We start from the raw sequence: 21,241 nt of genomic DNA, 5'->3' as shown, positions 1-21,241 counted from the left end.
CCCTCCTGCGCCCATCTGTCCGGTCTCTTCCATGGCCCTGCGAGTTGTCGACGCGTTCCAGCCCGGCGTTGCCTACGCTCCGTCTCCCCGGCTTGAAGCCCTCCTCTCGGCGCACATCGACCAGTTCTCATCTCACGTTGTTGTCGCGACAGATGCCTCGTTCTCGGCTCAGCTAGCGGGTGCCGGCGTCATCTTCCCTCAGCTCGACTGTCATTGCCCCATCCGCCTCCCTGACCACACTCCCGTGTTCGAGAGCGAACTCCTCGCCATGATACTGGCTCTCAGAATGGTGCCCCTTACATTTCCCAGGATCCTGCTTTTGTCCGACTCCCTGTCGGTCATCACTGCCCTAGCCAGCCCCCCCAGCGAGTGGCTCGAGCTCCTGCAGGCCCTGAGTCCTAGCCACATCACGGAGGTGGTCCTGACATGGATTCCTGGTCACTGTGGCCTATCTCCCAACGAGTTGGCGGACAACCTTGCAAAAATTTCCCTCTCCGGCCCTATCATTGACGTCCTTCCGCCTCTGCCCTCTATCACGCGGGCCAGGTATAGAAGGCTGCTGGAGCTGACCGCTCTCCGCTCACTGCCAGCCCGGTACGCCCATCTTTCCCACGCTTGGCAAACTGACCGCTGCGTCTCCCGTCATGTAGAAGTCTTGTTGACTCGACTGCGCTGTCTAGCCCTTCCACTGAACTTTTACCTGCACCGCGCGGGTGTCAGCCGCTCTCCTGCGTGCGTCCACTGCGGTCAAGAGGAAACTGTGGAGCACTTTCTCCTGCACTGCCCCCTCTACGACCGCTCCCGCCTTAGCTACCTTGCCCAGCCGCTGGCTAGACAAGGGGTTCCCCTCTCCCTGGACGCCATCCTGTCATTTGGAGCCTCCCACACCGAAAAATGGCGGTTTGAAATAGCGTCGAGAGCCGCCGCCTTTCTGACCATCTGCGGCCGCTTCTGAAACATCTTGTACCTCCCGCTTCCTCCCTCCCCTCTGCTATGGCTTCCTTCTACTAACATGTCACCGTGGGTCCCATGAGCCTCTAGAGATTACTCCGCACGAAACCCTGGCCAATAGCCCTGTGTGGCTGGTGGCCACTGTTCCTTGGTGGAAGAAGAAGAAGAAGAAATGGAGAACTGAGAGGCGATCCTCATGTTGTATTGGGAGTATTTGAGTACGAGATACCACAAAATGTATTTGAAATAGGGTACAAATACTGCCTCGAAAAAGTATTGACTAGGATACCAAGACACCACAAATAGTACTTAAAATACAGTATCTTAAATACGATACTCTAAATACGTACAAATATGAATCCAAGATGGAGATACCTTGGAAGAGACTGTTTCATAACGGCCAGTGAATCAGGTAGAAGAAGACGAAGGCTGATTTGTGCTGTTCCATTCTAGCTGTCCTACGAATGCGTGAAGAAAACGCGCCTTCACAGTCGCCAATCAATTCAAGAAATCGTGATGAAGTTGAACGCCTGCCTGTTCATTATTGCTGCTTCCTCCTTTTCATTGAGCAAAGGTAACTATTTGTAAGAAATTTTTATACCGCTATACTCTTTATGCACTGTGTTCGTACAGGACGTAGACTAAACACATTCGTCCGCCACTTTGAGCCATTATCTTACAAGAGCCAAGTCGCCTTTACTGACCACGCACGGGTCAAGCGTTCCCTTTCCGAGACGAAGCATGTCCTCTTCCGATTCTACGCGCACAACAGGTAACTATAACGTTACCGCAGTTCCTGTACCCAACGCAACCACGACGTTTTGTCGGTTTAATACCCGAAATGTTTGAATTTGCTTTCAGACACTTCCGCCTTCGTCTGTTCCGTGACGCATCAGTGTTTCATGAAAACTTCGTAATGGAAACGGAGGTTCATGGTAGGGTTCCCGTGAATACGAACCATCTCTATAAAGGACATCTTGCAGGCGAGTTTATGAATTTATTGTGGTGTTGTATTAATGGAGAACAGTGCATCAAGTTACGTACGTGGTGGTGGTGACGTGTTATGGGCATTTCTGACTTGTGAGAACACATCGCTCAGGTATTTCTGACTTGTAGTTGTAGGCAACTGTTCCTTGAGTATGAAAGAAACAGAAGACAGACATCACACAAAGAGGCGAGATTTCGTGTGTGTGTTTCACGTAATGTCTTAAATTCTCTCTTTGTTTTATACGAGGCATACATTCAGTGAAAAAATGGCTAAGAAACAAGCGAGCTGGTGAATACGATGCACAATGTAAAACCCCTAGACGAGGGAACAAGTTGTGTCTGTCCCTTCGTGTTCCCTGGTCTCGGAGTTTTACATTATGCATACATTCAGTTACACACTCGTGTGCATTAGGGATGCAACGCTTTACGACCCGTTTGCTTTGCGAGTGCTGGATATGTGATTGGCGTGTGGTCTCAAGATATGGTGAGTTTCAGAAAACTCTTAAAGGGGTTGGGGCACCTGCATCGGTTTTGTTCAATACATCATGAACGCGTTGTACTGCACGCCAGAATACTGAGGAAAAAAGAAATACCCCTCTGCGCGAAGTACTTAGCGAGATACGAGCCCTCGAACGAGCTCCAGAGCAAAGGGCAAACGTCACAGAATTCAGAGATTCGTCCATTCCCATTGGCAGCCGTGAGCACGTGACCTCTCGTGCGCTGACTCACTGGCGGCGGCGAAGACTGTGATGTCAGAGCCGCACGAGTTGCGGTTTTCGCGGTGCCCATTTTCTCCGCTTTTATTACCCTCTTACTGAACTTTGGTGGATAATGCCTGCCAATACAGAAATGTGATGACCACATTTTGAAAGCAAAGTCACTGATGCTATAATGTTTAAAAATCTCGCGGCTCTTCCAGTTCAGAGAGTTGACGAGAATCTGGTGCGAGGGTAGCGTGCAGCTTTCACATGCTGTCGAATACTCTGTCCAGGTTAACAGTAACGCATTTTCATAAACCAGAGCCCGAGCGGAGCCACCTTAGCGATGCTTGGGAGAGATAAAGGGAGTCAGGGTCCGGAATATGTTCACGAACTATTATTGTTAAGTGTTCTTCAAGCGGTGTGTCTAAGGAAACTCGTGGAACTTTGCAAACTACCGTTTCATGGCCAAGAGCCTCACAGGGCGGACAGCGAACGCTGTTCGACGCATGGTTTCCGTGTGCGTCATCTCTATCTTATGTAACGCGAAAGTGTGTTTCCACGCAGGAGACCGGCATAGCCACGTGTACGGCGCCTTCCACAACGGAATTTTCGAAGGCAGAATACAGACCAATAATACCGATTTCTATGTGGAATCTGCGTGGAAGTTCTTTCAACGTCCGACAACGTTTCATTCTGTGTTTTACACGTCGCATGACGTTCAACCTCCTCATGGAACCTGGTGCGGCGTCTGTGGGGATACAGAAAAATTGATGAACGAAGTTTTGCGACAACAGAAACACGACTTGTTGGTACGCTTGCAGTTTCTCTAATAAGTGCCCGTCAATGATGTTCCAAGTGTTTGTGAACCGAGCGTTGGGCTACTACGGTACATTACGTACTGTTACTACAAAGAAAAAGGTAGTAATGCGTCCCTCGAATCATATTGTCAAAATGTCCGAGCAATCACACACAATAACACTTAAGTAAACTGACAAGGTTAGGGTCTCATAAAGCTAAGATGATTCTAGTTCATAATGTTTGCTGTCTTCTCGCAGAAACAAAGATAATCTGACGTTTTATTTCGAAGCCTTGAGCAGGAGAACTCCGTAGCTCATGGGCACGTCCCTTTTACAAGCGCACCTTTACAGCGCAGCTCCTAGGCGCCTGTTCCACGTTTGAGTGGCGTCGGCGTTGTAACCGGCAGAGCGAACGAGGAGCGAAGCGACGGATGAAAGTACGGGAGAGCGTGACGAGGGAAGTAGCGGGGTCCCATACGGCGAGAGTGAAGAGTGTGCGAGGAGGAAAGTGAAGGAGGAGGGTGCTACGGCACTGGGCGAGTGAGCCACGCTCGGTCTTCTACTTCTGCCCATATAAGCTCAATAAAATACGCTCATGACCATCATGACCATGAGACCAAGAACTGGGATAGGAGTGTTACCTGAAGAAAGTACTATGTGTGGAAAACAAAAAACAGTGGTGTATAACTCAAATTCAACAGCTGCGATCAATTTTGCATTACCGACTATCGTAAATCGTCCAGTGATTTTTGTATCGGAATCCAGACAAATAATTTGACCGAGGGAAGAAAACATAAAGACAAGTAGACGTTTCTGTAGAATTTTGTCATATGGCGCCACTGCTCTCTGTTTCAATTGCGTGTTTCGTTGTTCATGTTTAGACCGTACATGCCTGTAGCATATGGCGCAGTTAATAATCGGTAGTCGATATGTTTAGTGTTATAAAGTTCGGTAGCCCGGTTATAAAGATCCCTTACACACACCCGGCTGTCGGAGCCTGCTTTCGGGAATAATGATAACATAATACGAATTTTAATCCATAAAAAAAACCCTGAGAGAAAAAACTCACACGACTTTCGGACGTCGCCGATATTTTGAATAGAGATTATCTTCATTCTACATATCGTAATTTGCAGAGGCCCAAGTAATGATCTAAAAGACGGCTGAGGGCTGACGATAACTACCGTCTTTCAGTTCGAAATATCGGCGGCTCAAGAAAGTCGTGCGTGTTTTGCTTGTTTTCCCTGGTTTCGGGTTTTTCGTCATGAGTTTATGCCGCTAGCGCGCTGCTTTTTAAGCATTCTTTCAGTGTGATATCAGTAACCGCCTGATGAAACTTGTTAGGGTACTAAGCGACACCGGCACCACTGGCAAGGACGTCGCCTCCAGTCAGCGACGGCATACCAGAACGACAGCACGAGTGAGAAGAGTAGACACATGGAACAACCGAATGGAACGGTCTCTGCTTTTGAAAGCGACAGCCACGACGAACAGCAAGCTGTGTCGTCTTCTAGACGAGTGTGCACTCTCGAAGTCGTCGTGGACCACACGCTGTTTCGACGATTCTCGGATCCCAGCACGAACCGGGCTCAAACGCGGCAACAAGTTACCAGTCAGATAGCGCTACACGTGGAAAAACTGAATCAAGTGTACAAATCAACCAACTTCGACGGCATCCGAGGAGTTCGCCTCCTTGTGAAGAGGATTAAGGTAGGGAAGGTCGATGGTACCTATATCGTTGAAAATTGTTCGCAAGTACATGTGCGGTGCCGGTGCGCGTACACTTTTTCGCGCTACGATACTCATTCCGACAATGGGTGCGTTCATTTGGCGCCCCTGAGCGCGAGCGTGCGCCAACTCCACTCACTTAACGCGGCGCAAGCGCCGCCCGCGCACCCGAGAGAGTGAGACTCCGCGCCGCTTTTCGAGCTCCCGTTTCAGATGAGTGCACGGAAGCAGACGACAATCGCCCTTTTTAGCGCCGGCAGACGATCTTCCAAGTGACGGCTCGGAAGGAAAATACGGAGTTGCTACGTAGCCAAATGCTTCCATTTCAGGAAATTGTAATAATTTTATCACTGTTATCCTGCTTTTGTGGAGAACCTCCACACGGATATCGGCGGTTATTCGCAGGAAATGCGGTGCTTTAACGAAGACATCTTCATGTCATGCAGCCATTTTCACTCTAAACAGCTTCTACGACGTCTGTTACCAATTCCCATCTTTTCCATTTTATCCGCTGTTATAAGGAGTAGTCTTTACAACCGCAGTCGTCCCTTCGAACTTTGCTGTAGGCTCAAACTAAGCGAACGTGTGCTCAGTCTGTGCACTGCATGAGCACACAACAGGAAGCGGCATTAGCGAGCGAACTGTGTAGCGCTCCAAATTTGCCTTTTGCTGTTTAGTGGCCGCTCCCAGTGTCCCATACTCCAGATATGAGTGCGCCAAAAGAGGGTGGCCTACTGAACGCACCCAATAATGACCCGTGGCACGAAGGAAGCGTGTTCGCATGAAACAACGAAAGTAATAATTGACGAGGACACCCTATTTATGGTCCGGCCGAACGAGAGTTACTGTTAGCCTACTTTTGGGACTAATATGGTTTACTCACATGATATCATCCGCAGGAGAGCGCCACCATCGCTAGCGGATTTGCCGCCATAATGTAGGTCCTCATTTTTTGACTGTCCAGAACTTCACCCACATCGCATTCATCATAGATTTGGTCTTTCAAATTTATTGTACTGTAGGAATATTATTTGCACCATATCCAAGTAATTTTCAGGTTCTTCGACGTTGATAGTCCTCTAAATAGCATATGTAAACGACCGAAAACCGGAACCAAACTTCGGGGGAACTACATCATGGCAGCGATTTCGCCTCTTCGAAGTGACTGCCATCTGGAGGGGTGACGTCAGTGAATAAGTTCTATATGGCGAAACGAAAAATGTACCACAAAGCGGCTTCCCGCGCCGGCAGGAGAAAAGGCGCAGTCCTGCTGATTCTGCGTGTTCGTCACGTGATGATCAGTAAGGATATGATTATTTGATGGGGTCCTATATGGGTGCGGAACCTACTAGCAGACCTGGAGCGCGAATGCCGCGGCGTGAACTGTTGGTAGACGAGGAACTAGCGCCACCCTGGGGGGAGGAGACGAGATAGGCGGAGAGAGGGAATGGAGTTCTTCCTGTTCCGGTTCATTATTATTATGTTTTTCGTTTGAGATGAGTGTCATGTGTGTAATCGATCATCATCCGGACAATAAATCCGTTTAAGGTTTGTCTTTTGTGTGGCATCAGACGGAAGGACAGCTGACAGAACACAAAAATTACTCATTCTTATTCATAAGTGCGTGCCATCTACGTACGGAGACGGAGACTATGTTTACGCCGCGCCATCTTTGAGTATAGCTGCCGGTGGTTTCGGTTTTCGCCACATCGAACACCGAAGGCAAAAGCAACGAGAAGGGTCACTCTAAACGAGTGACATTTGCATTTAGTGCCATCCGTGTGCTGTCACACGGCATCTCTTAGTAACGCTCGGCAGAAAGTGCACTAACGATAGAGTGAGCTCCCCAAACTCACTTCACTTCTCTCCGGAGAACAGAGTGCGTAGCCTCGACGGCAGGCGTTGTGGTACAGGTAAACATATCGAGAAAAAGCGGGGGCCCCGACACCAGAATATTTTTAAGCAAGTATTTTCAACAGCGTGTTTATTTGATTTTAGTGCAGTGCGACATTGTGACGAAAAAACAAAAACAAAACAAGTCATTACTCTCGTTAACAGACTGTGGAAACTTCGCGGTCTCGGCATCGGCAATCTGGCGACGGCCATTTTTGTTGTGGTACATGTTTGAGGCCAGTTTGTTTTATGTTGGAAGATGATCTGGAGGAAGTGTTGCTAAATCAAAGAAAAACATTCTGGGGAAGGTATTATCCCGCACACGTAAAAGTCTGTCGTAATTGCCATCATTGCTAAAGTGACCCTTACTTAATCCGCGTTGCAAGCATGTAGTGTAAGTGACATTCGCTTGGTTGGAGTGCACTTCACGAAAATGACACTACATTAGCCAGTGTCACAGGGGTATTAGTTGTGCATGTCAGTTTGGGTCACTGTTGCTGTAATTACTTTTAAAAATGAGCAGTGTACGAAGCAGATATCCAAGTACGACACATAAGATTTCAGAGCAAAAGCAACGTGCTACTTCTGGTGTGCTGTTGCCTTTGCGTCATTAAGAAAGACGACATGACACGCGAGGAAATAGTCACATAATCACCGAAAATCTGATTTTCTGTGTCCCCACTTGACTCCCATTATTTCCGTACACCTTGTGTTTGGTGTCCGACACCAAACAGCTACAGGTGGGAATACGTACTTGAAAGCATCTGATATTTTACTCAAGGTACACAAGTCACAGAGCGGCATTGCCAGAAAAATATTTCGGGAAGGAGTTTATGGGCTTTTTACACGGGATAGGAGGATTCCCTTGATTTCCCACTCCCAAACGCACTACCAAAGGTACCATTTCGGAGGGGCCGGGGAGGGGGGGTTGATCCCGCAGAACTGGTGCAGTCACTGGTGCTCAAATACTGTACTCGGTTACTGAACGAACCCAGCCGCTAAGCAGACAGTCCCGTAGTAAGGCCGCCTCTGAAAGTAGCCACTCCACGCTGCACAAACGCGCACATAGGGACCCTCTACGTAACCGCGTAACACATCGCACCAGAACACTCGCTGCTGTAAACTTAGAGCAAGTAGTTCAGTATTCATACGTCCAAAAGCGACAGAGTTCTAAAAGTGCGCAACTCGACGTGGGATTCACTCACGAAGTCGCAGCTATGCCGAGCGTTTCTATACGACGCTGTTTGCTCGCTGCAGACGGCAATAACGAAGTTGTCTGTAGAAACGGCAGCTTTGTGAGCTCGGCTGTCCATTCTTCCTGCTCGCCTGACATAGTAAAGAGCTTGAATCTCAAGGATGGCGACTGGCGCAAATTGGTAAACATGGCGCCGCTGACAGTCGCCGCCACGAAATGGCAGCACTTATTAATAAGGCGTCAGCGGCGTGGTAGTCTGGTCTCCTTACTCCCCTTACTCCTCCTCCGTAGCTGGCAGGCCGCCAGCAGCTGTGGCGACGGAACAGATATCGACCTTCATGGACAGTGGAGTAATGTTGCCATGCGCGTGGTAGATAGCGCACCTCGTGACATACAGGGTGGTTTTTATCCTTTCCAGAATTTTCAAAAAAAGAAAAAAAAATGATAGCAGCATCCTCTCCAAAAAAAAGTGCGCAACTACAAGATGAATGAAAGGTTATGCCAGGTGAAAGCCATTCCATATTTTAAAAAACCCTGAAATACGCGCACGTGCGAAGATATCCATCCCGGGATTTTGATACACAAGTCAGCCGAAACCAAAAAGGTGCTCCTCAGGAGCCCATTCCCTTCGCCGACGGAGGCTTATCTGATCCGAACAGCGGTTTATCTGGCAGACAGATCTGCAACTGCTCCAATCATCTCCATCGTTCCAAATCAAGTGTCCCTCTGACGTGAATGAGAACAGTGCCCCCTGCGTTCCCGGTCGTCGCGGCTTCGGTTCATTTGCATATCAAAATTCGGTGATGGATATCTTAACGCACGTGTGTGCTTCATTGCCTACACACTTCAAACCTACAACTTCACCGCATAGCACGCTCCTAGCCAACCATTATCTCGAATGATATCGTTACCTGCCCCGATTTGTTGAAAACGGGAGGCGTACGCCTTTTTTGTGACAATTATGAACAGTATAAGTGTCATAAAAAAAGGGCGTACGCCTCCCGTTTTCAACAAATCCGGGCAGATAACAATATCATTCGAGATTATGGTTGGCTAGGAGCGTGCTATGCGGTGAAACTCATTTTTAAGAGTGTAGGATAGTCTCTCATTCTACTATCTCTCTTTTCCATGAAATCCCCTAATTTCGTAGTTAATTGATGAATTTTTGGTAACCACTGCTGTCGTAATTGCATATTTTCTTATTTTCTTCGAGGGGATATCAGCCTGGTTGTAGAACCCACTGCAAAAACGACATACCTGCTGCTCTCATAGCTTTTTCATTTAAAAAAATCTGTAAAGGACTAAAAAACGCAGTGTATAGCATATACAGGGGCATATAAACACATCAGGGTGAAAAGGTAGCCGAAGTTCCTTCACTCTTCAAAATGAACTTCACCACATAGCACGCTCCTAGCCAACCATCATCCCGGGTGATATCGTTCCCTTCCTTGATGTATTGAAAACGGGAGGCGTACGCCTTTTTGTGACACTTATGCAGAAATGTTAATTGTCACAAAAAGGCGTACGCCCCCCCCCCCCCCCCCCCCGTTTTCCACAAATCATGTGAGAAAACAATGTCACTCGAGATGATGGTTGGCTTGGAGCGTGCTATGTGGTGAAGTTCATTTTTAAGAGTGTTGGCTGCACATCAAACATGGCCGAACAAGGTCGAAACAGCTGTCCAGTGCAGGTATGGAGACGTTTTGGACTTGTAAACCGGGAAGCTAGAAATAGATAGCATTAATACCCCCGTGTCACATACAAAGAACCGTTCTCGATGTTGTTCCTTTTTGGTGTGAATACCGACTTTTTCTCACACAGATCAACGACAGCAGCGACTGCACCGGAGAGAGAGGCCAATCCAACCCTTTCTGCACGAATACCATAGACTCCCCAGACATGTTGCAACTCCTCTCGCATGTCAATCACGACGATGTCTGCCTTTCGTTTGCTATGACCTTCAGAGATTTCACAAGTGGCGTCCTCGGACTCGCTTGGGTCGCTGCACCCCAATGTAAGATTACTGTTGTGCCGCACCTGAGTGGTGGGGCCATACGTCGTAACTTTCGGACGAGAGAGAAGCTGTTGGTTTTAACTGCGGGCAGTCGAAAGGTCCTGTGATCGAGTAACAGAGGTGTAACAAGCTTTGGTCTTATTACTTGCATAGAACCAGGATTGTAACTGAGTTAGATTCGATAATACGGACAATGCGTGCTCCTGTAATCTCCAGAGGCACAGCTGAATGGGAGGCATATGGCACGCAGTTCGCTGTACGAATTCGAAGAAATAGGGATGCATTGATATCCAACATTTCAAAATGAGCTTAAGATCACAAGGAGAAAATCGGACGTCGAAAAATGTTATCTCCAGACAGCACATGCACTCGTAAGCACACACATTAATCGTGGTTATTACGCAAGACCAGAAGGCGTTACTGTGTGAATACGCCAGGAAGAATGTAGCCCCCAGTTAGGCAGCTATATCCCATTACAGCAACACAAAACAAACGAGCATGTCGTCTAGGTGCCGTTAGCTGAACGCGATGCAAATAAGGGGACGGAATCATATTAAAAGCTCTGCCTTACCATGGCTGGCAAGGCGATATGAAAGTAATGTAATCTCTGTTTAAATAGCTGACGCGTGACGGATGAACCTCATTCTGATTATGAGGCCAGGATAGGCCCCGAAACGTTAACACTTACGGTATTTTAAATCTTGTTTTTATCCTGTTGTGCTGCCGTTGTGGCCTACGTATTTTAATAAATGTCTACCTCCGGTACTTGGATTGTTTTTAATATAGTTAGGTAACCGAGAAACCAAGACGTTCAAGTGATATCATCGCTGTTTTTCGAATACAAAAGGAGGAACTATGGCCTATATAGCGCAAGCCATCCTGATCCGGTATGGACTACTCCGGAGGTTGGGAATAAGGCACTAATGCGCAGATAAGTAATCATATTTTTAGGGCTTCGGGAGCTCAAATTGGAGTTCTAAACTTGGTAGCTTGCACGCAGGACTTCTCTCTATTTTCCCCTCCAGTATAACGTGTGTGTGTTTCTTTCTTTCCTTCCTTTTATGCCCTTTGAGTCAAACGCAGCAGCTCTGAGCAGTGTTGCTCGCACACATGTGCTTATCAGATAATGCACATCCCTGACTTTCTCCGCAGATCCATCCACCGGTATTTGTGGAAGACGGCCTTCAGGAAAGTCTCCAGCTGATGAATTGAGTCTCAACACTGGCGTCGTTACGTTCCTCAATTACAACGCTTTCGTTCCAATGATCAATAGCGAACTCACCCTCATCCACGAAGTAGGACACTCGTTTGGCTCGCCAGTAAGTTGCGAACACACTCCAGTTCATCTCCACTGACATGGGAATGCACAGAAATGAAATTCCCAAAGTGAAACACTGAATATGTCACTATGCGAATATTGATATATATGCAGGGTGTCCCAGAAAACGTGTCATGCGGTCAATGGCATGTGTTCTTATGGGGTTTTTGCCACCTCCTGATGTGAATGTCGTGTAACGTAAGTTTAAGTCAGAAATTTGCCAAGTAAAGGTCACTTTTTTACCCCACCAATGTGAAGAGAGCATCTAATTTACTCAAATTAATGTTATTTTATAGGGATATTCAGGAGCTATCCCATCTGAAAAAATAGCCGAACATTATGCTCTACTGAGCTCCCACAGAATAGCGCACAATGAATTTTTCAGCGCAATCTTTGTCAGTCCGACGAAAGGAGTTTGGAAACCCAGCCCACCCCGGCATCGCAGAAAGAGATAACACAGGCATGGCCTATCACGTACGACTTCCGCTGGGATAATGCTTTCCCTCTCCCAATTTTAGGAACTGCTACTTTTTCTACTATCACTCTGTGGGCTGGCTTTGGAACCTCCTTTCGTGGGACTGAGAGCGATTGCGCTCAAAAAGTCATCGCGCATTATGGTCCGGTGCTCCGAAAAGCATGATATTCGTCTATTTTTTCCGATGGGATAGCTCGTGAATATCACTGTCAATTATCATGAATTTGAGTGAATTGGGTACACTCTACATATTGGTGGGGTAAAAAAGTGACCTTTACTTGGCAAATTTCCGAGTTCAGTTAGCAAATATTTACATAATTAAACTTACGATACATGACATTCACATCAGGAGGTGGCAAAAACCTAATAAGAATAAATGCATTTGACCGCATGATTCTAGGTGGCGTAATTTGTTTTTATTATAATTCAATGACACGTTTTCTGGGACACCCTGTAGAGGAGGGTGCGGGTGTACCCACGAAAACCCGCATATCCCGCGCACTTCTGGAACTTGCGAGTAAAACTTCAGTGTCGCTGCGGGGTGCGGCTAAAATGCGGGTGTACCCGAAATTAGTCCGCGGGTTGGGCGGATATGCCCGCACTACCCGCACTCTACTAAACTAAGCCTTTGCCTGGTGGTTACCAAGGTAGTGCTGAAGACTGGGAGGTGGTGATCGAGTTCAGATCCTACCGGCGTCTGTGGTTTTCCCTCTGCTCTTTTGAAATTTTCCGAGTGTCTGCACGGTTCCCCAGGCCCAAGTCGGCCCAGGACACATACTAAACCCCCTTTCTCCTTCCTGCTGTCGTCTCTCCACCTGTTCACGTCTGTCGCCGCGCATAGCCACAGTTGCTTCGCGGCGCTAACATGGGATAAAAAAAAACTTTTGTCACTGTAACGTATATACACATTAGTTTTAGCATTTTCCCTTATTTTCACCGAGAAAAACACCCGCAGAAAGACCTTTTCACATGTCCCGCGGTCATTTGACCTTCCACAAGAGGAAATTAATCTCGCTGCTTTCAAGCCATTCTATCCATGCAGCAAACACCAACAGACACTCTCACGGTATCGCCGTCACATTGGCCTATAGCTGTTTCCATTTCAGTTGTTTTCCCACGAAGATCGCACTTCACCTCATGACACACTCTGGACTAACCGGCACCGATCTTTCCTTGTGCAGCACGACAATGGTTCTAAGTGCGCGCCTGGAGAGCCGCACGGAAACTACATTATGTACCCGTATGCCACGAGAGGCACGAAGCCCAACAACGATAAGTTCTCACCATGTAGCATTGGCAACATCTCGCGTGTTCTCGTCCAGGTTCTTACTGGTGGCAGTATGAGGATCAACTGTTTTGAAGGTTCGTGACAGTGAACAGTTTTGAAGTCTGGCAGCTCAACAGAAGTCCCGGAGATACGACGCGGAAATGGATATAATAGCGGGTTTTAGTTTCTTCGCTTCGGAAGAATTCTGCGAAAACTACGTGATAAAGGAAGTTATTAAGTTCTCAAATCCAAGTGTGATACCACCTGCTTCCAAGGAACAGGGTGGTTGGCTAAGCAGGTTTTCGGAACTGTTGTCGTGAACACCTTCCGATCTGCTCAAATTCGCGAATAGGATATGTTCCGGCTCCCCCCCCCCCCCTTCCCCGCTACTATTAACTGGATAGTGTTTATGGGAGCTACAAAGAGGCACAATGAACATAGGGTACGGCAAAAAGGCTTACTGAGGAATACAGAAATACGGTAACAGTGAGTTCGTGAAGTATCACGGGTAAGGATTCCGGATAATCGGAATTCAGTGGTTGTTCGGATAGGTCGGGTACACTATGTTCAATACACGAGATTAAAAGTACCCTAATCTGTCTGTTCCCTGGTAGAAGTCTAGAAAAAATCCACTGGAAATGGATCGCGTATCACCTTTCGAGACGCCCTTCTCTTGATGTCAGTAATTTGTATAGAGACACGAACCTGCTAGAATATTCGTGAGGTCATAGTTCGAGTTGCTGCGCTTTCGAATTCAAACCTTATGGGAAACAGCCCATCGGGGGATCAATAGAAGAGTTCAGAAAATCCCAGTGCTCTTTGCGCACGCATTGCATCCTGGGCGCTTGCTGAACGGGGGAACGAAGAATAATCCTTCACATTTCGCTTTCGCTGACCTTGACACGTCGTGGACAATGGACCGGCAGGGAAGAAATCGGAACAGTTTGGAGGCCACCCGTTTCTTTCGTATTAGTAAACTCCCATAGTTCAAAGCGACGCTAAGCACTCTGGGATTTTCTGAACTCGTCTATTGGTGTTTAACGGTGGTTCTTCCAGGGTTCTTTACTTTTTCCATCTGTCACCCCCAGAAAACGACGGACCCCTCTGTGGCAATGGCATCAAAGAAGCGGACGAGCACTGCGACTGTGGGCTGGACGAAACTGACTGCCAAGATAAGTGTTGTTTCGCGAAGCACAACGCGGAAGATGCTAAAGGTTGCACGCTTCGACCTGGAATGGCATGCAGGTATATGACGTCATTATGAATATTTTATGTGGTTTCTCCTGTCTCTTAAGTTCCTTTCGCCAGCAGCGTCATATTTGAGCCAGTTGAACTGCGTGACACCTCGTTTAACGTCTAGGCAGGCATGTTCTTTCCTCAAGGACATGCCTTGCGAGGTGCAACCCCCGGCATTCGCTGCGATATCTACCTATAGGTGGCGACACCGCCACCTTTCTAGTGTGGATAACACGCTGACCGATGTTCGGAGTTGATGGTTCTTTTCCGTAATTCTTTTGTATATTCACCGGAAGATTCACTTGTGCTGCGATGGTACGGTACACCGTTCGGTTCCCCAATTCTCCACCAACGCCACTGCACGCGGAATAAACGTGTGAAAGCAGACGATGCGAGGAAGGTATCCACACTACGGTATAGTTCAGCGTTTCTCTGCAGCCCACCGACACTGTTCTATCTCGGAGCGAATACGCAGTGACTAGCATAGCAAATTTAGACCCATAGACTTTGATAGCAAATTTACTTGTCTCGTCTGCTGATCCTACTGTACCGTCCCCTCGCGTGCAGGCGAAAGATTGAGAGCGCTGACTTCAGTGGCAAAAAACGAAATGAGACCTACCTGCAGGCCGGTGATATGCCGAAGTTATGCCTGCCTCTCGTACAGGAGGGCATAAGCGTGAACTCGGCAACACTTTTTCTAAGTGTTCTGCAGTAATCCTGAAGTAACAGTTTTGCATTTTGTCCTGTTCCAGTCCCAGCGCCGGAAGTTGTTGCTCTTCAGATTGCACTCTGTTGGCCAAGGGTGCGATGTGCATGAAAGACAACGAGTGCACGCATCCTGTCAGCTGCGAATATCCTTTTGGAGCAAAAGTACTCCATGGCACACCATGTAGTCTTCTATTCGTATTAATAGGAAGCTTTAAGATAAGTTAAGTAAGGCTGTTAGTTCATGTAATGTTGATATAATGTTATTTTCACATAACGTCTCAAGTAAATATCTAAATATAAATTCTAAATTGCTGATGATCATAGAACAGTTTTTGAACGTTGCAGATTCGCTTCATGGAACCTATTGTCCAGTACAGAAGTGGCAAAAAAAAAAAAAAAAGCAACGGGGCAGAGAACTAAGCTCCTCTAGGATGCTAAGGGTACACTGCTAAGGGTATTACGTAGAGCGCGCAGTATTGCGTGGAGACAGTCAATTATATCTTTTGTGAGCATTCGCCTTTAACACTTATTGCTTCACTGGTGTGAGCGCCGAATGTCCGAGGGCAATACCGAAGCCCAACACAACATTATGCAACAACGGAACTCAACTATGTCTTCAGGGAGCGTGCCTATTGTCCATATGCGAAAAGTACGGGGCCACCGAGTGCACCTTGCTCGAGGAAGATTTTCCCAATACAGACCTATGTCTCATAGCATGCTCCGATCCTAGTGAGTCTTACTTTAACGAAACTCGTTATTTTGCACTGTTCAGACTTGTTGCTTTTTTTCTCGTGCCTTGTTTTGTTCACAACGCATTAAGATGTTCGGTAAAAACGGATGTTTTCCACGGTAATAGAGTCATATGTCCTTCTTGCAAAGATGGCAGCAAACAAATACAGATCTTTATGGTCTCTAATGTGGCCAATATATGAGCATTTTGTTGGGCTTCGCGTAGGGTGACAGAGAAATGGAGGGCACACCGAAAAATCTTTACGTACCTTTCAGGGTGTAAAAGGGCTGGTTTTCCTGATGAAACTCCCTTCTGTATTCTGTAGGATCAACCGAAGCTTGGAACACGTGTAGTAAGAGTGTTGAAAATATTTCAGTATTTTTATTTATTTCACAATATTTCCAGCATATTGCTCTGCCGTTGAAGGAGGGGCATTCCAAAAGATCACTCAATAAACTACAGAAAGAACAACGTCTACGAATAATGTAATTCAAAGAAACAAATGTGTTGAGGTAAAAGGTTCCAATCTGCAATCGCCACAGCAAAATATAACCTCCAACTGGTCTTCTCGTGAGGTCACGTGTTTATAAACAGAGCGTCGTCTACAGTTGACAGAATTATTGACAGAACAGCGAGGACAGCGATAAAGGACACTTTTCTTTTGAACACCAGGGGGAGACAAGGAGTGTCACCCTATGTGTCACTTCCCGAACATGCGAGAACACTGTGGAATCCGGATGATGCCTGGATCTCCGTGCAACGAAATGCGAGGCTATTGCGACGTCTTCCAGAAGTGTCGTCTCGTCGACGCCGAGGGTCCGATCTCTAGGCTAGAGAGTATCTTGAAGAGTGAACCTGCGCGTTCGGTTACCAACCTCATCTCGGTAGGTTCTTGAACCGTTTTGCCGAAAGAAATTGGTTCTCTTTATTACGCCCTCTGCTTATATAGCTACGAGGTTAAAGATAAGCGGCTACAATATTACTTCAGGTAAAGGAAGATTTGAAGAAGGACATAAGTGTTGAAGGACTAAGTTGAGCCATTGGTAATAACTAATAAGAAGTGGTACGTCCTACGCGAAAGAATTTGGTTCTGGGTGATTTCGCGCCGAGTCAGCCAGGGTGGTCCGGTCTACCTCAAGGTTTTTTTTTCGTTCCAATATATATTGAAGCATAGTGCTTAGGAAGTACATTGGCGGAGGAAATATAATCTTTTAAGAATGGCCATTCCAAGCAGCGCGCTTCCTCACAATTTTCGGGCCTCGTATCTTAATTAATCATTAAGGCTATGTAGTTAATTATTTCTACACTTATTGCCTTTGTGCTTCTACACTGTCTGCTCTATCTTTGATGTTCCAGGTCTTCTAGGGGCCTAGATAAAAAAAAAAATCGCAAAGTTGCCTCATTCGCAAAAATCGCACATTTTCTGCGCGTAACTGCTTTTCTACAAATACAAGAAACTTAACCTGAGTGACGGCGTCCTGTTCGTCTTTAAAGTCCCTTTCCATTCATATGAAACACGTTGTTGGAAAATCTCGGACGTACTTCCTGACCAGCGTTTAGTGAGCGCAGCTTCGGCAGCGTATTTTTTTGTATTCGCCCACTCGTGACACGGCTCATATTCCTCACACGTCCGTAAACAGTAGTATTTGCAATAAAAAGCCGCAATGATGCAGTCCTTCAAGCGCGCTCCGAAAGAATGTCTGTCGACCCACGAACGTCCTGTGAGCAGAGGTGGGCACCCTCACGAGGACGTGCGAGGGTGAGGGCTTCCTTACCCTCACCTCACGATATTTGAGGTGAGGTGAGGAGAGGGCCAATTTTTCTGGTGATGTTTGAGGCGAGAGGAAAATTTTCAAAAAAAAATTTTGAGGCGAGGAAGATCTTCAAAAAATTTTGAGGTGAGGTGAGGAAAATCTTTGTAAAATTTTTTGAGGTGAGGTGAGGCGAGGAAAATCTTTTAAAAATACCATAGGTGAGGAGAGGAAATTTTCAATTTTTTTAGGTGAGGCGAGGAAAAATTTATGAACGCGCACTTTATGGAAACTTTTCCCGCGCATACGGGGATATCTTTCCTTCTTTCCTCAGCTTCTGTTTCTCATCTGGGCGGGGACTACCCTCCCCTCTCGCCGCTGATCTGACGCCCAACTTTGCGCGTCATTCGCACACCCAACTGAACCTGACTTTCCGCGCAACTTTTACGGGTATAACAATCGTTCCACGAAGCGTTTTCTGTGATTGACTAGCCCAAATCATCCAGCAAGAAAAAAAAAAAAAAAAGAACGTTACATTGACTAAGCAATTTCATGAGTTCAATTTCGAAAATGTATTTCAACGGCAAATTGATGAAACTATTTGTATTTGGTGACAAACTAAATGTCCAGAAGAAAGTTGTTTACCACATATTTTTCCGTCAACCCGTTTTCTTATAATGGCCAAAAGACACGTTTCGTGCCGCACCCTGTATGCACTCACGCTTGAGGTATACAGGGTGTCCCAGAAAACGTGTCATTGAATTATAATAAAAAAACTACACCACCTAGAGTCATGCGGTAAATGACATTTGTTCTTACTGGCTTTTTGCCACCTCCTCATGTGAATGTCGTGTAACGTGAGTTTAATTATGTAAATTTTTGCGAGCTTAAGTCGGAAATTTGCCTAGTAAAGGTCACTTTTTTACCCCACCAATGTGAAGAGCGTGTCTAATTTAGTCAAATTAATGATAATTGACAGGGATATTCAGGAGGTATCCCATCGAAAAAAATAGCCGAACATCATACTCTATGGAGGACGCACAGAATAGCGCACGATGAATTTTTCAGCGCAATCTTTGTCAGTCCGACGAAAGGAGGTTGGAAACCCAGCCCTCCCCAACATCGCAGAAATAGATAAAACAAGCACGGCTTATCACGTCCGACTTTCGCTGGGATAATACTTTCCCTCTCCCAATTTTAGGAACTGTTACTTTTTCTACTATCACTCTGTGGGCTGGCTTCGGAACCTCCTTTCGTCGCACTGCGAGCGATTGCGCTCAAAAAGTCATCGCGCGCTATGGTCCGGTGCTCCGAAAAGCATGATATTCGGCTATTTTTTTCGATGGGATAGCTCGTGAATATCACTGTGAATTATCACAAATTTGAGTGAATTCGGCACGCTCTTCGTATTGGTGGGGTAAAAAAGTGACCTTTACTTGGCAAATTTCCGAGTTCAGTTCGCAAATATTTACATAATTAAACTTCGAGTACATGACATTCACATTAGGAGGTGGCAAAAACCTAATAAGAGCAAATGCTGTTGACCGCATGATTCTAGGTGGCGTAGTTTTTTTTATTATAATTCAATGACACGTTTTCTGGGACACCCTGTATGCATTTACATTGGCAGTCACTCAAAGCCAACGCGCATCGAATACACAATCTTCCCATCGAATACACAAATAGCTTTAAAAAATTTAGGTGAGGTGATGTGAGGAAAATTTTTTAAAAAAATTGAAATGAGGTGAGGAAAATTTCGAAAAATATTTTGAGGTGAGGTGAGGAAAAGTCTCAAATTCCTTTGAGGTGAGGTGAGGTGAGGTGAGAAAAATTTTTCAATAAAAAAATGAGGTGAGGCGAGGAAAAATTTTCAAACAAATTTGAGGTGAGGAAAATTTTTCTCCCAGAAAACTGGGGTGAGGGCGAGGCTAGTGAGGACAAACTCCCACCTCTGCCTGTGAGTGAGCGGACTCCGGACCCTTTCTGATCGCGTGCACGTGACCAAAACGGTGCAAGTGCGCAACACTGACGGTGAATGTTTTTGCCCGTCGAGTGAGAGCCATGTGCGAATAGTAAACATTCCGCGTTCCTGTACCGGGTGGATGTGCGAACTACTACGTCTTCGATAACGAATCTCCAACTACCATCATAAAATAAAGTTGTTGATAACGAACTCGCATGCGTCTAAAAACGCAGTGGAATAAAGAAACAGTCATGTGGCCGTAGGTGACCGTAGCCCGGGGCTACTGCCCCTCTCCCGCCTCCCCAGGAACGGCTCTGAACGTCGGTGTCTTTTGAGTCCTGGTGACGTTTTATGCATATGTCACAGAACGCACTGTCGTCTTTACCGCAGGACCACATCATTATAAGCATAATTGTACTGGTTGGGATCGTGGGAACGCTCTTGGTGTGTTTCCGTCTGTGTGAGGTCCACGCTCCCACAAGCAGTCCCACTCAAAGGCCTGTCTTGCCTCTCAAGGACACGCTGAAGCACCTAAACCCACACGAGGTAAGCATCACAGCGTGACCGAATAACGCAAACGACACTGCCTTTCCTTCCTTCCGCATCCGCTAGCAACAGAAGTATCGCAGATGCGCGCCGAACCATGTGGCAGCGCGTTTAGGGAGTCCACAGATGCGGTGGGACGCTGGAGCAGTGCGCGACTAGTGCATAACAAAGCATATCACCTTATGGGGTTTTTCCGTTTGAGTTTTCAACAGCGGAGCCACGTCCTCACCCTTTTCCACTTGTAGTACTTTGCTAGCATGCTTGTCATGCCCCTGGACGTTCGCACAGTACATGCGCGAAGCGTTCCATCTTGAATTTGGAGCTTGAATTGAACTCTTCTTCCCTTTGTTTCTTCTTGAGCTGCCTTTTCTTTCCTTTTTTCTTCTTCGCTGAACGTATTCTTCTGTCTGAACGTAACTGTCTGTCTGTCTGTCACTGGCTTTCTTTGTTAGGAAGTCAAGCACGATTTGTTGATTCTCTTCCAGGCTCTTGAAGGCGCTCCACCTGATGCACAGCGATCGCCACAGGCCAGTGGAGACAACCAAGTCAACCAGTAACTCTGTAGCCTTTTCCCTAATGGCTTTGCATTTGTATCTGAATACTTCAATAATACGCCATACTGAACAATATGCCTATCTGTATATTTGCCTATGTGTTTGTGTGTGCTTGTTTGAAGTAATATGTTCAGCTGTAATCGGGGGCGTGAAAGACCGTCCGAGCGCTGCTCATTTAAAGTGACGGGGTTGTTGTCTAACAAGACAGATTAATGTGCTATCTTCTATCGTCTCTCCAACAGCTAAAACGATACGCCTCAACCATCCTTTCTTGTCGATGTTCTTGTGCAACTGAGGAGGAAAAAAACTCACTTCCTACACTCAATATCCACTTGCTAAGAAGCTGTTATGAGTCTTCGGGGCGTAATCTGAAACGTGAGGGGTTCAACTTTTAGTGCAGTTTCAATACTTGTATGTTTTAAGAATG

The 21,241-nt window shown here is 46.6% G+C and overlaps 1 protein-coding gene across 1 annotated transcript; it reads left to right on the top strand.

Annotated features, from left to right (window-relative positions):
* Positions 1 to 1,384: 1,384 nt before the first annotated feature.
* On the top strand, positions 1,385 to 20,889 carry LOC135374814 (disintegrin and metalloproteinase domain-containing protein 10-like). The gene is made up of 14 exons (XM_064607741.1): positions 1,385 to 1,525; positions 1,585 to 1,723; positions 1,813 to 1,934; positions 3,204 to 3,448; positions 4,781 to 5,146; positions 10,074 to 10,266; positions 11,419 to 11,585; positions 13,241 to 13,421; positions 14,415 to 14,571; positions 15,315 to 15,413; positions 15,809 to 15,999; positions 16,673 to 16,884; positions 20,105 to 20,260; positions 20,746 to 20,889. The coding sequence occupies exons 1-14, from the start codon at positions 1,468 to 1,470 to the stop codon at positions 20,815 to 20,817; spliced, it is 2,358 nt and encodes a 785-aa protein (XP_064463811.1). The 5' UTR covers positions 1,385 to 1,467; the 3' UTR covers positions 20,818 to 20,889.
* The last annotated feature ends 352 nt before the right edge of the window (positions 20,890 to 21,241 follow it).

This window comes from Ornithodoros turicata, unplaced genomic scaffold (assembly GCF_037126465.1).
Source record: "Ornithodoros turicata isolate Travis unplaced genomic scaffold, ASM3712646v1 ctg00000746.1, whole genome shotgun sequence".
NCBI lineage: Eukaryota > Metazoa > Arthropoda > Arachnida > Ixodida > Argasidae > Ornithodoros > Ornithodoros turicata.
The sequence above is the reverse complement of the archived record's forward strand: the minus strand, read 5'-3'. Positions and strand labels throughout refer to the sequence as shown.

Excerpts from the sequence above, each read along its gene's own strand:
- LOC135374814 (XM_064607741.1), top strand. The coding sequence starts at position 1,468 with ATGAAGTTGAACGCCTGCCTGTTCATTATTGCTGCTTCCTCCTTTTCA. Across the intron at positions 14,572-15,314 it reads CGACCTGGAATGGCATGCAG|TCCCAGCGCCGGAAGTTGTT; the intron begins GTATATGACGTC and ends GTCCTGTTCCAG. Across the intron at positions 20,261-20,745 it reads AGCACCTAAACCCACACGAG|GCTCTTGAAGGCGCTCCACC; the intron begins GTAAGCATCACA and ends ATTCTCTTCCAG.